This window comes from Heterocephalus glaber, unplaced genomic scaffold, assembly GCF_053883595.1.
Source record: "Heterocephalus glaber isolate CG9 unplaced genomic scaffold, H.glaber_assembly_v1.0 deba00001537, whole genome shotgun sequence".
NCBI lineage: Eukaryota > Metazoa > Chordata > Mammalia > Rodentia > Bathyergidae > Heterocephalus > Heterocephalus glaber.
The window spans coordinates 836,355-850,691 of NW_028258332.1; the positions used below are offsets into that span (position 1 = coordinate 836,355).

At 58.6% G+C, this 14,337-nt stretch overlaps 1 protein-coding gene across 1 annotated transcript in view; it reads right to left on the reverse strand.

The window, feature by feature from the left end:
* Positions 1-14,177, reverse strand: part of Lpcat1 (lysophosphatidylcholine acyltransferase 1) — a 32,080-nt gene extending 17,903 nt beyond the window's left edge. The window contains exons 1-2 of the mRNA XM_004845140.3: positions 13,947-14,177; positions 651-793 (exon numbers count right to left, since the gene is read on the reverse strand). Of these exons, the coding sequence (XP_004845197.2) occupies positions 651-793; positions 13,947-14,081 (278 nt within the window). The 5' untranslated portion in view covers positions 14,082-14,177. The remainder of the gene's footprint in view (positions 1-650; positions 794-13,946) is intronic.
* Positions 14,178-14,337: the final 160 nt, after the last annotated feature.

Below are 14,337 nucleotides of genomic sequence, written 5' to 3' on the forward strand. Positions count from 1 at the left end.
GGTGGCTGAGGACGTGGTGGCGGTTTGTGAGATGTGCAGGTGCCTGCCACTTACATGTGGCGCCAGGATCTCAGGGAAACCAGGTAACACGGAATGAGGCTCAGGTCTCCGTGGCGCTGGGAGAGCTTCTCTGTGTGGTTCAGGACCCGTCCACACCCAGTGCTAGAGGCCAGGGCAGCCGGAGCTGGGCTGACAGGCGTCACCACAGAGGAGGCAGCTGGCAGGGCCCTGATGTTGGCTCACCGACCCTGGACCTGAGATGTGGTGACCCGCTCACCTTGGCCACTTTAACACACTCGGCCTGACTGCCCTCAGGTGGAAGCAGGGTCCTCCTGGGCACGAGGCCCATGCCACCAAGTTGCCCCAGCAGTGTGGCTACTCAGGACCCAAGGTCCAGGGTCTAGGAAGCTGTGACTCCAGCCTGCAGCCATGAGAAGCCACGGCAGGGGTCCTGTACCCTGAGCCTCGGGGCAGGAGAGGGACAGGGACAAGAAGGGACGGCTGCCTGCAGAGGAAGCTGCAGGAGGCCGGCAGGGAGCCCTGGGGCGTAGGCAGGGACACGGGCTCAGAGGGAAGGCGGGGTCCTCGCTGGTGAGAGCACACCCCACCTGGCTTGGGGTCCCTGCACGTGGAGCTACTGGGTCACTCACCTCCGCCACAGCGCTGGGGGCTGCTCAGGCTCCTTGTCAGCAGGACCCAGAGAGGCCATGAGTGCCAAGGGCCAGGCCAGCAGCATCATGAAGGCGGCAAACAGGAGGCGGATGGGGAACAGCGTCAGCGTCATGAAGGCCACCTGGGGGCAGAGAGATATTGTCTGGAGCCCAGCCCCACGCAGCCTGCTGCCATGGCCCCACCCTACCTCCTGGCACCACCACCAGTGACCTGGGGACAGCGTCGTGGCCCCACCACCCCAGAGCAGCCTCCTGCCCCAGGATCGCCCTCCTCCCCATGAGGCCGCAGGGAGCGGACACGGGTGCCACGGAGTCACCTTTCTGTGACACACTTCCAGGTGGGACCTGATGGTGGTGACCTGGGCCTGGGCTCCGCGGCCAGGTGATCCCAGTCGGGTGAGAGTGCGGAAAGAGCCCAGACGGCCAGCGCAGCCGACCTGAGACAATGGCACAGGGACCGGAGCCGGGGCCACGGCCAGGCCAGGGCATCTAAGTGCAAATCAGAGGCACTGCCGGGTCAGCCCCAGTGTCAACACGTCCAGGGCACATGCGCACTCCCACACCAACATGTGAACACACGTATGCATCCGCCCTGCTACCACCCCAGAGGAGCCAGGAAATCACTACCGCCCTCCCGTGGACACGGCCTGGCCCAAGCGTACACAAGCAGGGCTCTGGGTTCTCCATAGCCGACCACACACTCGCTCACGGAACACACTTAAGTAAATCCAACGGAACTGAAATTATTAAAAAAGAAAACAAACAAAAAAACTTCCCCCTACATATTATCAGATCATAGTGAAATGAAACTGGAAATCAAAGGCAAAAGAAACCTCAAGAACTTCATAAACACATGGAAATTAAACAACTCCCTCCTGAACAACCAATGGGTCTTGGGTGAAATTAAGAAATTAGACAGTTTCTACACTAAATGATAATGACCAACACAACATAACGGAGCTTGTGGGATGCAATGAAGGCAGTGCTACCAGGGAAACTTAAAGCGGTGAATTCCCACATCAGAAAGACAGAGCAAGCTCAAATAAACTGAATGATGAACCTCAAGCTTCTAGAAAAAGAAAAGCAAGCTGAACTCATAATGCATATGAGGGAGGAAATGATAAAGATCAGAGTTAAAATTAATGCAATTTATACCAAAAAAACAATACAAAGAATCAAAGAATTAAAGAGTTGGTTTTTTGAAAGATTAAATAAAATTGGCAAAGCCTTAGCCAACTTTATTAAAAAGACTCAAATCCATGCAACTAGGCATGGAAAGGGTGAAATCACAACAGATCCTACAGAAGATCATCAATACCTACTTCAAGAACCTGCATTCTCTTTTTTTTTTTTTTTTTTAGTACTGGGGATCGAACTCCGGTCCTTGCGCTTGCGCAGCAGGCATCGAAACTACTGAGCTAAATCCCCGGCAAGAACCTGCATTCTAATAAGATGGTAAACACAGAAGAAAGGGACAGATTGCCGATACATATGAATTACTACAGCTGAATCAAGATGATGTAAGAGTTCTAAATAACCCAGTATCAGTCAATGAAATTAAAAATGTAACTAAAAATCTACCTATAGGGCTGAGGATGTAGCTCAGCAGTGTTGTGCCTGCCCAGTAGCGCAAGGTCCTGAATTAGATCCCTGGTACTGGGGGAAAAAAAAAACCTACCTACAAAGAAAAGCCCAGGTCCTGACAGATTCACTGCTGAATTCTACAAGAACTTTAGAGAATATCTAATGCCACTGCTCCTCAAACTCTTTAATGAAAGTGATACTCCCAGTGAAAGCAATACTCCCAAACTGATTCCTGGAAGCAAGCATTACCCTGATACCAGAACCAGAGAAAGATCCAATCCAAAAAGAGAACTTCAGCCAGGGATTTACCTCAGTGGTTCTGCCACCTGCTTCACAAGCACAAGGTCCTGAGTTCGATCCCCGGTACAACAACGACAACAAAAAAAGCATATAAAAAAGAGAACTTAGGGCCAATTTCCTTAATGAACACAGATACAAAAATCTTCAACAAGATACTGACAAACCAAATGCAGCAAATCATCAAGAAGATTATATACCATGACCAAGTAGGATTCATCCCAGGGATGCAGGGATGGTTCAACATATGCAAATCAATAAACGCAACACACCACAACAACAGAGCCAAGGACATAAAACCATATGATCATCTCCATAGATGCAGAAAAAGCATTTGACAAAGTCCAACACCCATTCATGATAAAAACCCTACAGAAAATTGGAATATATGGTTTTTATCTCAATCTGGTAAAAGCCATCTATGACAAACCGACAGCCAATATCACACTAAATGGTCAAAAACTGAAAGCTTTCATTCTAAAACCAGGAACAAGACAAGGATGTCCACTATCACCACTCTTATTCAATATAGTCCTGTAAACATTAACCAGAGCAATTAGACAAGAGAAAGAAATAAAAGGAATAAGGATAGAAAAGGAAGACGTTAAACTGTAATTATTTGTGGATAACATATTTTACATAAAAGACCCCAAGAACTCCACCAAATCACTTCTAGACTTAATAACCAAATTCAGTAGCATAGCTGCATACAAGGCCAATGCTCAAAAATCAATAGCATTCCTGTTCACAAATAAACTCACTGAGAGAAAAATTAGGGAAACAGCCCCTTTCATAATAGCATCCAAAAAATAAAATACCTAGGAATAGATCTAACATAGAAAGTAAAAGCCTCTACATTGAAAACTACAGTACTCTGAAAAAGGATACTGAAGAGGGTGTCAGAAAATGGAAGGATGTCCCTTGTTCTTGGGTAGGAAGAAACAATACAGTGAAAATGGCCATACTTCCAAAATTGTTATTCAGACTTAATGCAATCCTGATCAAAATACCAATAGCATACCTCACAGAATTAGAGAGAACAATCCTAAAATACATTTGGAACCAGAAGAGACCTAGAATTGGAAAAGCAATTCTGGGCACCAAAGGCAAGGCAGGGAGCATCACAATCCCTGACTTGGAATCATACTACAAAGCTGCTGTGGCCAGGGATGTAGCTCAGCGGCGAGGCACCTGCCTGGCAAGTGCCAGGTCTTGAGTTCAATTCCTGGTACCCAAAACACAAACAAACCAAAAAACAAAGCTACTGTGATAAAAAAAAATCACCATAGTACTGGCAAAAAAACAGACTTAAGGATCCATGGAACAGATCAGAAGATGCAGAAACAACTCCAGACACACTCAGCCACCTCATCTAAGGGGCAAAACATGTCCACTGGAAAGAAGACAGCCTCTTTAGTAAATGGCGCTGGGAAACTGGCTTTCCACATGCTGGAGATTAACTAGACTCATACCTCTCACCATGCACTAAACTAAAATCAAAATGGACCAACACTAGAAATATTAAAACAGAAACACTAAACCTGCTGGGAGATAGAATAGGTCTACCTCTTGAAGACCTCGCTGTAGGCGAAGACTTTAGGAACAAAACCCCAATCTCACAGGAAATATCACAAAGAATCAACAACTGGGATCACATCACATTAAAAAGCTTTTGCACAGCAAGAGAAACCACCGAAAGAGTGAAGAGACAACCCACAGAATGGGAAAAAATTTTTACCAGCTACTCCTCAGACAAAGGACTACTATCTAGAATATATAAAGAACTAAAAAAACCAGACGCCCAAATCTAAAGACCCAATCCAAAGATGGGCCTCTGAAATGAACAGACACTTCTCAGATGAAGTACAAACAGCAAATAAATACATTAAAACATGTTCAATATCACTGGTCATTCGAGAAATGCAAATTGAAACAACGCTGAGATTCCACCTCACCCCACAAAGAATGGCTGCTATCAAGAAATCAACCCATAACAAATGCTGGCGGGGCTGTGGGGAGAAAGGAACCCTTCTCCATTGCTGGTGGGAGTGTAAAACTGGTGCAACCACTGTGGAAGTCAGTATGGAGATTCCTCAAAGAACTAGGTTTAGAGGTCCCATTTGACCCAGCTAGTACCCTGCTGGGGATCTTCCTGAAAGAATTAAAAGCATCATACCACAGCAATATATGCCTGGCCATGTTTACAGCGGCACAGTTTCTAACAGCTAAATCTTGGAAACAGCCCAAGTGCCCATCAGTGGATGAATGGATAAAGAAGATGTGGGGTTTTTATTCAATGGAGTACGACTCTGCCATGAAGGATACACTTGAGACATTTCTCGGAAATGGATGCACCTTGAGACCACACTTTTAAGTGGAATAAATTGGGCACACATATTTACCACATTGTTTCTCTGGTGTGAGAAGCCAAAAGGGTAAACAAGGACCAAGATGTGTAACAGATATCGGGAAGTAGGAAGAACATGTCCAGATGGAAAGGAGAAAAGGAAGGGAGGGGATGAAGGGAAAAAAGAGACCAGAAGGGAAAAATGGAAACAAAGCTTTTGTAAATAAGGGGGACAACTGGGCGTGGCGGTGCACACCTGTCATCTCAGCACTCGGGAGGGAGGCTGAGGCAGGAGGACTGCCACGAGTTCAAGGCCAGCCCGGGCTACACAGTGAGTTCAAGGCCAGCCTGAACTACAGAGCGAGCCCCTGCCTCGAAAAAAGGGGGAGGGTTGAAGGGGGGATTGGGGAAAAAAGAGTCAAGATACATTTTGAACAGGTACAAATTCCCCGTGATGGTATCTTTACATGTATCTAAAGTGTACCAATAAAATGAATTAATAAGCCCAAGTGGGCGTCGGGGCGGGCGTGGGGGTGACCAGCACCACCACCGGAGTCCCCATGGTCCCCAAGGCCCCTGGCCTCCGCCCGTGAGGAGCCCAGGCTTTCCCGGGCTGGCCGTGCCCTCCAGCTGGGCACAAACACACCCGTGTGGTTCCCAGGCCACCCAGGCTGTGGCCATCAGTTACGGGGCCGACCAGATGGGTGGGGGCCAGGGAAGTGGGCAGACAGCCACACGCTGGCGAGGGCGGAGGCGGGCGACAGGCCAGGGGCTCCCCGTGCGATCTGCTTTGGTGCTGGGGTGGGCAAGGTGCCGAGGGGCCCACCTGCTAGGTCCTTAGAGAGCAGGACAGACGCGGGGTGACTCGGGGAGGGAGCAGAGGGCCAGCACCTGCCCGCCCTCAGGTGACCTCAGCAGCGCTGCCCACTCACACATTCCCGGAACGCCTGGCGCTCCCCAGGGCTGGAAGTGCGCAGGGGACTACGGCATCCTCGAAGGGCTTCCCTGAGCTCTGGTTTGGAAAGCAGTGCGGGCGCCCTCAGCCCTGGGGTCTAGACCGAGAGACGCCAACTACGTCCCTTCGGCTAGGCCCAGGCCACTGTCTCTCCCTGCAGGGCCAGTCCATGACATCACTGGAGAGGCAGGGTCCCTGTGCTCCGGACAGGTGGCCGCCAAGGAGGCCTGGGACCTCTGCCCATGTGCTGGGGAGACACCGCAGGTGGCGGCCACTTGCAGCAGGTGCAGCCTGGAGCACAGAAGTGTGCACAGGGACGGACACCAGGCCGCCTGGGGAGGTGGCTCCTTCTCTGCCCTGGCTCTGCCCAGCTCTGTGCTGGGCATGCCTGCCGCATGCACTCGGTCACCACAGTCCCTCAAACCCCTGTCCCAAGCCCAGGGACTCTGCCACCCACTGGTCTTACGGGCCACCTCCCCACAGGCCACTGCGAGTTGGGGCAGAGCGCACTCAGGGTCCCCTGTGCTGGGGGCCATGCGTTGCGTCCATGTGGCCCAGCCTGGCAGTCTCAGGTGTCTGCTCCCGGGGAGCCATGCACACGGGTGGGGCCAATGTGGGGACAGGTTGAGCGTTGCTGGTGGCAGCAGACCTGGATGTCACCCAAGGTGCCACCAGGGGACAGCTGAGGGCAGAGCCGTGAGTGACAGGACGCCAGGGACAGGTCTCCAGCGATGAGCCCGGAGAAGGCACCGAGGCTAGATGGCACTGCATCCAAGGGGTGCCCTGTCCAGGCACAGCTGAGTAGGCGATGGAGGCAGGTCACCCATAGGCGCAGGGCCCAGGGACACGCAGGGGCTGTGGTACTGTGAGACAGGGTCAGGCAGCATCTGAAGGCAGCCAGTCCCGTGCAGCACCCGGATCCAAGGGCGAAGAACCGGGGTGACGCCTGCTTCCTCCTGGCCCGGACAGAGACCTGCTGCGCAGGTGCTGGGGGCCTGAGGACCAAGGGCTGCGTCTGGGGCACCCCAAACCCACCACATGAGTGGGCACCACATGCTGGGCTGTCCAGCAAGGCTGTGCTCCTCTCAGCTTGGAGGCGACCTGCCCGCAGAGGGGAAGCAGCGAGCCCCAGGCCAGGAAAAGAGCCCCATGTGGATGCAGTAGAAGGAGTGGGAAGCTGTGGCCAGGGAGGGAGGCGGAAGGCAGAGGGGATGGCAGGGGACTGCTGGGCCTGACACAAGGCCCCACCCCAGGTCCACACAGCAGCGGGGCCTCGGGACACCTCCAGGTGGCAGCAGCGGAACTGCAGCCAGCCACGGGGCAGCCTGGGCCCCAGTGAGCTCAGTCACCAGGGCAGCTCTGTCCCTCATGAACCCAGCCCCAGCCCCTGGGGTCCCCTCCAGGGGCACAGCCAGGGTCCTGTGGGTCCTGTCTGCAGGGACAGGCACCTGGAGTCAAAGCTTCACCTCCAAAACAAACCCAGAACCGGCCCTGGAGGGCCTCCCTCCCTCTGTGTCCGAGACCACTGAGGACGGCGCTCGACCCCCAGGGGCCGAGCTGGGTGCAGTGGCACTGGGGCAGCGGCCAGGAGGTGGCAGATACGCGGCAAGGAAGTCCGTCGGGGCTAGCAAGGGGAGGAGCAGCCACTCCGGAGCCGGGCCCCAGGGAAGCTGGCCCGGTCACCTGGGGACCACGCGTCCTCGAGCACAGGGCAGCTTGGGCTTCCGGATCAGATCAGAGGGAAAACTCCGAAGACCCCCCCAGGGTGGCAGAGGCCCGAAGAAACTGTCCAGGGCTCAGGGACCCAGCTTTCTCCTTGCGATGTGTAAATGCCTGGGAAGCGAGCTACACTGGAGAAGCCTGGTCTACACCAGGCCCGGGCACGGACTCCCAACGCCCCAGCGCAGGTGGGAGACGCAGTCCCCGTACCAGGCCTGCTGTCCCTGACACGGGCAGGAGAGAGACGCACTGCCTTCCCTCATCTGCTCCTCGAGACGAGAAACGGGAAGCATGAGGTCCTCGCTGGCACCCTTGGCTGGGGCGACAAGGACGGTGCCCTGTGCCCCAGGCAGCCCCGGCCCTGGACGGACTCTGCAGAAGCCTGTGAGCCAGCCGGCCTCGGCGCTGCGGCCTGTGCCTCCAGCTGGTGCCCAGGGATGCTGCTCTGCTCAGGGGCAAGCAGTGGTTTTCAGAGTGGACCCAGCCCTTCAAACACCGGGAGCAGAAGGGGGTCGAGAGCGCAGGGCTTGGGCCACTGCAAAGCTTGGTTTTCTCCCACGGTGGCCCCTGGCCGGGGTCTCGGACCCCAGCCACTTCCGAAGAACACACTGCCCAGTGCGGCCTGCGTTCAGGTGAGGGGCCAGGCCACCTGCGGCTGTCACACGTCTAGGGTCTTTTCATGTGAGCCGCCCATTTATTTAAATCCTCTGCCCAGATCTGCATGGAGTTTGGGCTCCTCTCCAACAGGAGAAGGTTGACCGTCTCGGCCTCGGGAACCCATGAGATAGCGCTGGTCATCGTCCGCGGGGCGTTCATGCCATGCACAATACCTCTTAGCTCTCCCACTCACGTCTAAAATTAAACAGAGCTTCCTAGCTCGGGGCTGTTCTTTCTTTCAAACCTGCAACCAGCCTCTGTCCACCCCTCTGTCTGGGGAGAGAGCCTGGCCTGGGCTGCTCGCAGGCGGCCTGCCTGTCTTCCGGCTCCTGCGATGCCCTGAGCCTCGAACCCAGCCCTCGGTCCAGGCTGCACTCATGGTGCCTGCACCCTCCCCGGCGTCCGCCTCCGCCGACAGCACAGTCGCAGTGCGCTCTAGGGACCTCCGCAGCTTTGGACCAAGGACGCCCCCAGCCATGGGCACCCCGAGACACTCGCCACCAGCAGCTGCTGCGGTGCCTCATCAATGAGATACACAGCACCTGGGTGTCCTTGAGGAGACAGCTCTGGAGCTCAGGAAGGGCAACCAGGGACAGGACAGTGGCCCCCGCTGCACGCTCGGCTCACCATGCGCAGCACAGCCACCCACTTCCTGGCAGCTGCTGGTGGCCTGCTAGGACTCGGTGCTTGAGGGCAGTTGGCCTCCTGTCAGGTTCCCAGGCCCTGTGTCACACACGGCCTCCGAGAGTGGCGTGTTTCTCCTGCACTGGTGGGGCACTGGGCGAGATGCCGGCTCAGCAGCCAGGCCGTCCCTGTGGGAGCCAGGTCCAGCACCAGCGGCGGGGCTGCCACATGGGGTGAACTGCACCCCTGTGAAGGACAGTGGGCGTGGGCTCCTGGAGGACACCTGCGGCCTGGGAGCCCCAGGGGCTGCCTGCGAGGGGCGAAACCACAGCTGGGCAGCCCAGCCGGTGAGGGATGCGGGCCACGGACAGGGCTGCCAGGTGCACTGGTGGTCCACCAGGGCTGGCCCTGGGGCAGGAGGAGCCATGCGCACAGCCTCACCAGTCGGGGCTCTGGGGTCAGGAGCAGCCCAGCTCACAGGTGTGGGGTCTACACCTCATCTGGCAGGGAAACAGCACCCCGGGGCTCGGGGCAGCAGACAGGGGGCCACACACCCAGGCACCTGCTGTGGGAACAGCACATGTGCACCCCCATCCTAAGCGGAACGAGGCGGCGCTGCAAGCTGCCTTCGCTTCCCCTCTGGAGGCTCTCGGGCTCCAGCTGATGGCCCAGCCTGCCTCCTACCCGGCTGGCCCTGTGAAGAGAGCTTGCTAACACCCACGGGCAACACGTGTGACCTCTTACCCCACCCTACAAACACAGCAGTGCACCCTCAGCTCCAGGCTGAGCCCTCAGCCCCAGGGCACAGAATACTGGCCCGACCAGCCCCCAGCACAGCTGACATCATCACTCAGCAGATGCTCAATACCTGCAACAGACGGGGTCCAGGACCAGAGGCAGCTCTCACGCGGAGATGAAACCCCCCCCACACACCCAGACCCTGCATGGGGGGCCTAGTGTGCAGGCTTGAGGCCTATAGGAAAGGGCACAGGGGCATGGGCACTCATGCTGCGCAAGGCCAAACTGAAGGAAATGGGGGGTGGCATAAGCCTGGAGGTGTGTGCCAAAGTCCTGTCGTGGCGGGGTACAGCCGGCAGCAAGCTTGGGCACCCCCAGCTGAGGCCCATCCCTGCTCCCTTCAGGGCCAGGCTGGTGGGTACAGCCTGGGCACTACTCACTGGCTCTCCTAGGCTTCCTCACTCCTCCAGCTCATCATGAACCTCATCTCCCTGGGGTTCTTGGGACCCCCCAGTGGGGGACCAGAGCTCTGGCCCTGTGGCCCCCTTAATTCCAACCCCGGCCCAGATGTGAAATCCTAGTCACACCACAGTGCAGCCAGCGCCTGGGGGGCCTTGGGCGACTCCTGTCAAACTGAGGCAGGGGAACCCGCACATGTGCATTTCCTGTGAGGACCTGGGCCCAGACCCGACTCCCAGAGCCACACTCCTGGGAAGGGCGCTGCACACCCACAAGAGGCCAGGCCACGGCCCAGGGAGTGGGCAGCACTGCTGTGCGAGGCAGCGGCCATGACCCAGAGGGCAGCTCTGCCCAGGGACAAGAGGCTAGCAGGAAGCAGGCGAGGGCTTCCACGAGGACCAGGCGGGTACTGCAGCTCTGCCCTCTGTGAGGCCCACTCGCCAGGGGCCACCACGGCATCACCAGGGCTGCTGGCCCGAAGAAGGGCCGATGATCCAGTGCTGCTGGCAGGGAGGCGACCATCCTTCCAGGGGTCACTGTGGGCCAGGCCCTCTGCCCCAGGCCCCGGCCTTGCCTCCAGGGCGCCTGTCCACTCTTTCCCTGGGGCAGGGATGCCAGCTCCCCCAGCACTGGGCACTGGGAAAGGTGGGTGGGGGCAGCAGTGGCTGGCTCCCTGAGAAGGGAGACACTTTGGTCTGGGCAGGCAGCCTGTAGCTCCACCGAGATCCCACCTGCCGGGCAGGGCAGACTTGCTCTGACTCCAGGACCAGCCTGGCTGGGGCGCAAAGAACCCGAAACCCCAGACTTCAGTGATTCTCACACTCCTGCATGTCCATCAAACAGCTGCAGGGAGTGGTGGGCCTGGGGCTAAGGGGACACCAAAACCCCTGGTGTGAAACTAGAAAAACTCAGAACACACAAGCACCCCAGGCACACGGGACACCCCGCAAGAGCCGAGGCTGGCCTGGAAAATCCTAAAGTAAGGAAGCTCTGTGACTTAATCACCGCCTGAAAGTGCTCTGGCATCACTTATAAAGCAATCTGCGGGAACACTCATGTGTGTGTGTATACACGCGCGCGCACACACGTTCCTACAACAAGTCCCGACTTCAGTGCAGAGAGCTAGAAACAACGAGCAGTTCGTCAACCCCCATGCTGCTGTAGCACCAGTGAGATCCCAGGACAGCCTTGGCGAGCTGGAAAAGGCCGCTCACGCCCCAGAGGGGGTTCCCGAGAGGGTGGGCACGTCGTGTCCACACTGAGCCAGACTCTGCCCGGGACACAGGCCGCAGCCCGGGTTCCCACATCTGTGACATGGGCCCCCGAGTCTGCCTGCCAGGGCTGCTGCTGAGTGACCAGAGGCAAGGACGCTGGGAGTGGACCCTGGGTCTCCCCACAGGGTCACCTGCAACACTGACAGACAGCTCGGGCGTCCAGGGAGGGACCAGGCACCGCGCAGTCCTGGCCCTCTCCTCCCTGAAGTCCTCCACTGCGGCACAGTCCCAGGGCTCGGGGCTCACAGCCCCTCCGGAAGCCCAGCTCTGGTCCCCCACGCCGCTGCAGCGCACCAGGGAGCAGGCGAGGCTGCGTAAGGAGCTGCCCCTCACGCGGTGCACGCTGGGAACCTCCGCTGCCCGGCGGGCAGTGAGCACAGGTCAGAGGCTGTGCCAGGCGTGTGCACCCAGGGACCTGGTGGCCAGGAGACCCAAGGGACTCTCAGCTCCAGAATGCCACACCCACCCCGGGGAGGCTTCGGAGAGCTGCACTGCTGCTTTCTCACTCAGACCTGCGAGGGAGGGGTGGAATCTGCCCGGCCACCCTCCTCTCTTCAGGCGAGGCTGGGCTTGGAGGGGTACCCTGCCTGAGGAACCCAGCACAGCGGCCTGGGACAGAGGCTCTGCGCTTTCAGGAAGTGAACTGTAGTGTGGGCAGGGCACGGGGGTGGGGGCAGGAACCCAGAAACAGGAAAAACCCATCCGAGCCGTGCGGGAAGCACCCTAGAACCCTGAGTGACAGAAAACCACTTCAGGACTCCAAAATAACAGTGTAGCACATGACTGCCAAGAACTTTAGCTGGAAGCTCTGGAGCCCAGGGTCCCACCCCGCTCCACCTGGGGCAGAGACCGAGGGTCTGCAGCCCCAGCGGCTTCCATCCCTGCTCAGCTCCACTGTGTCCTTCTGAGCAGAGACGCTTAAGCTCCCACTCGATCTGTGGTAAACGACAGATGGCTGCCAGAGGCCAGGGTGGCCCAGCTGGCACCAATCCAAAGCCACACAGCAGCCCCTCCCGGGCAGGACACACAGCTTGAACCAGCGCTGCCAGCTTATCTCCCTTGGAATTCGGGCAGGTGAGTTCCGCTGCCCTGGAGCTTCAGTCTTAACAGATCTGAGATCCTGCAGAAGTGCCAGGGTTCTGCAGGCTGTGCTGGGGAAAGCACGCTTCTGCCAGGACTCTGAGGGCACCCATTGGGCACCTATACCCTGGCCACTCACACCAGACACCCGAGCAGGAAACTTCGTCTGAGATGCACCTGTGACTCTGACAGGGCCCCCCCAAAGCACCTGTCCTAGGGTGTGGACAGTTTCCCTCCCTTCCTGGGAGAACAGGGCATCCTGCCCACCTGCTCTTGCTCCAAATGTTCCCCAGGTGTCACCTCCTACACCAGAAACAAGGTCTCGGCCTCTCAGGGACCTCCGGAAGAACACCCTTGGAGACACTTGTCCCCAAACCTGTGACCTGAGCACACCCACGACCACGGCGTACCCATGACCAGAGTGTGTCATGATTCGTGCCCAGGGCAGCTGGGAGGAGCTCGTGTCTGAGGTGTGTGATAAGGGCAGGTGGGCACGTTAGGGTGGGCAGGTGAAGGGCCATAACAGAGCAGGTGAGAGGGCCGGGGCAGGCCAGAGAACACCTGGGAGGCCACGGCGGTCAGGGCTGGGCTCCTGAGAGGCCAGCAGAGCGGAGCTCGAGGGCTGCCGTGCCTAACCCTGTCCCAGGGAAAGCACTCAGAGGGGGGAGGGACAAAATGAGTGGCACAGAGGTGACTGTGTCACACTGACCCTCCTCCCAGGCACAGCAGGCAGCTGGGACCCTGAGTCAGCAGGGAATTGGCCTGGAGGGAGGAAGGCTCAGGGCTGAGCCCAGGGGCAGCTCTGCGGGCTGCTAGGGCAGATGTCCTCTGGCAAGGGACACCGCCTAGGGCCTCTGTGGGGGTGACACTGGCCCCCTGCCTTCCCACAAGTCAGAGCCACCCAAGGCCTCTGAGCAAAAGCAGGCGTCCTGGGAAAAGGACGACTCAGCCCTACTCCAACAACTTTCCCCTTCAGTGTGCTCAGATAAGGGGCTTTCCTGGGCTGGAAGCACACCCAGTGCATCCACTCCACAGCTCCCAGGCACTACTCTGGGATCCCACAAACCCCACACACCAAAGCAGGGTGCAGAGTCGGGCGTCAACGTGGACAGCCAGCACTGCAGGGGCATGAGCGGCCAGGGACCCGGGGACAAAGGGGCAGGCGTCCCTCCCTCCCTCCCCGACCGCGTGCCCAGCACCACCCTGGAAGCCCCACAGACGAGCCTCGGGTTGCACAAAGTTGATTCTGCTCACAGAGCCCCAAGGGACAGTCCTCGGAGCCTGAGCCTGCGGTGCACACGCAGGGGAAGCACTGTGCGAGCCCGGGGCTGGAAACCCCCGAGCCAAGACCCCAGGCCCACGCCCCAGGCTTGGGAGGCAGAGCCGGCCTCGGGCCACGCCGGGAGGAGCGGCGCCAGGCCGGGGCCAGGACCTGGGAAGGGAGTGCGGGCCGCAGGCACCAGCGCTTGGCGGCCGCTGGGAGCCCCGACGAGGCCGAGCTCGCTGGGGCCAGGAGCCGTCCGCCCAACCCGCGCACACACCTGGACCTTCTGCAGGGCGCCGAGGCGAAGCTCGTGCACGAAGGGATTCCGCCCGGGGGGTGCCAGCCGCCGCGTGTCGCCCGCCCCTGCGCTGCAGGCGGAGAAGGTGCGCGGGCCGCGACCCCGCAGCCTCATGGCGCCGCCGCGGAGGACTCGGGCGGGCGGACGAGAGCGGAGCGGCCGGCGCGGGAGCAGCTGGCGGCGGGATGCGCGGCCGCCGGGATGCGCGGCGCAGGGGATGCGCAGGCGCGAGCGGGCGGTGGTGACGTGAGCGGGGCGTGGCCCTCCTGGGCGGGGCGTCCAGGAGCCCCGCCTCCTGAATCCGCGCTTGCGCTGTCAGGGCCAGCGGGATGCCCCAGCCCCTGCCCCTGCCCCTGCCCCTGCCCCTACC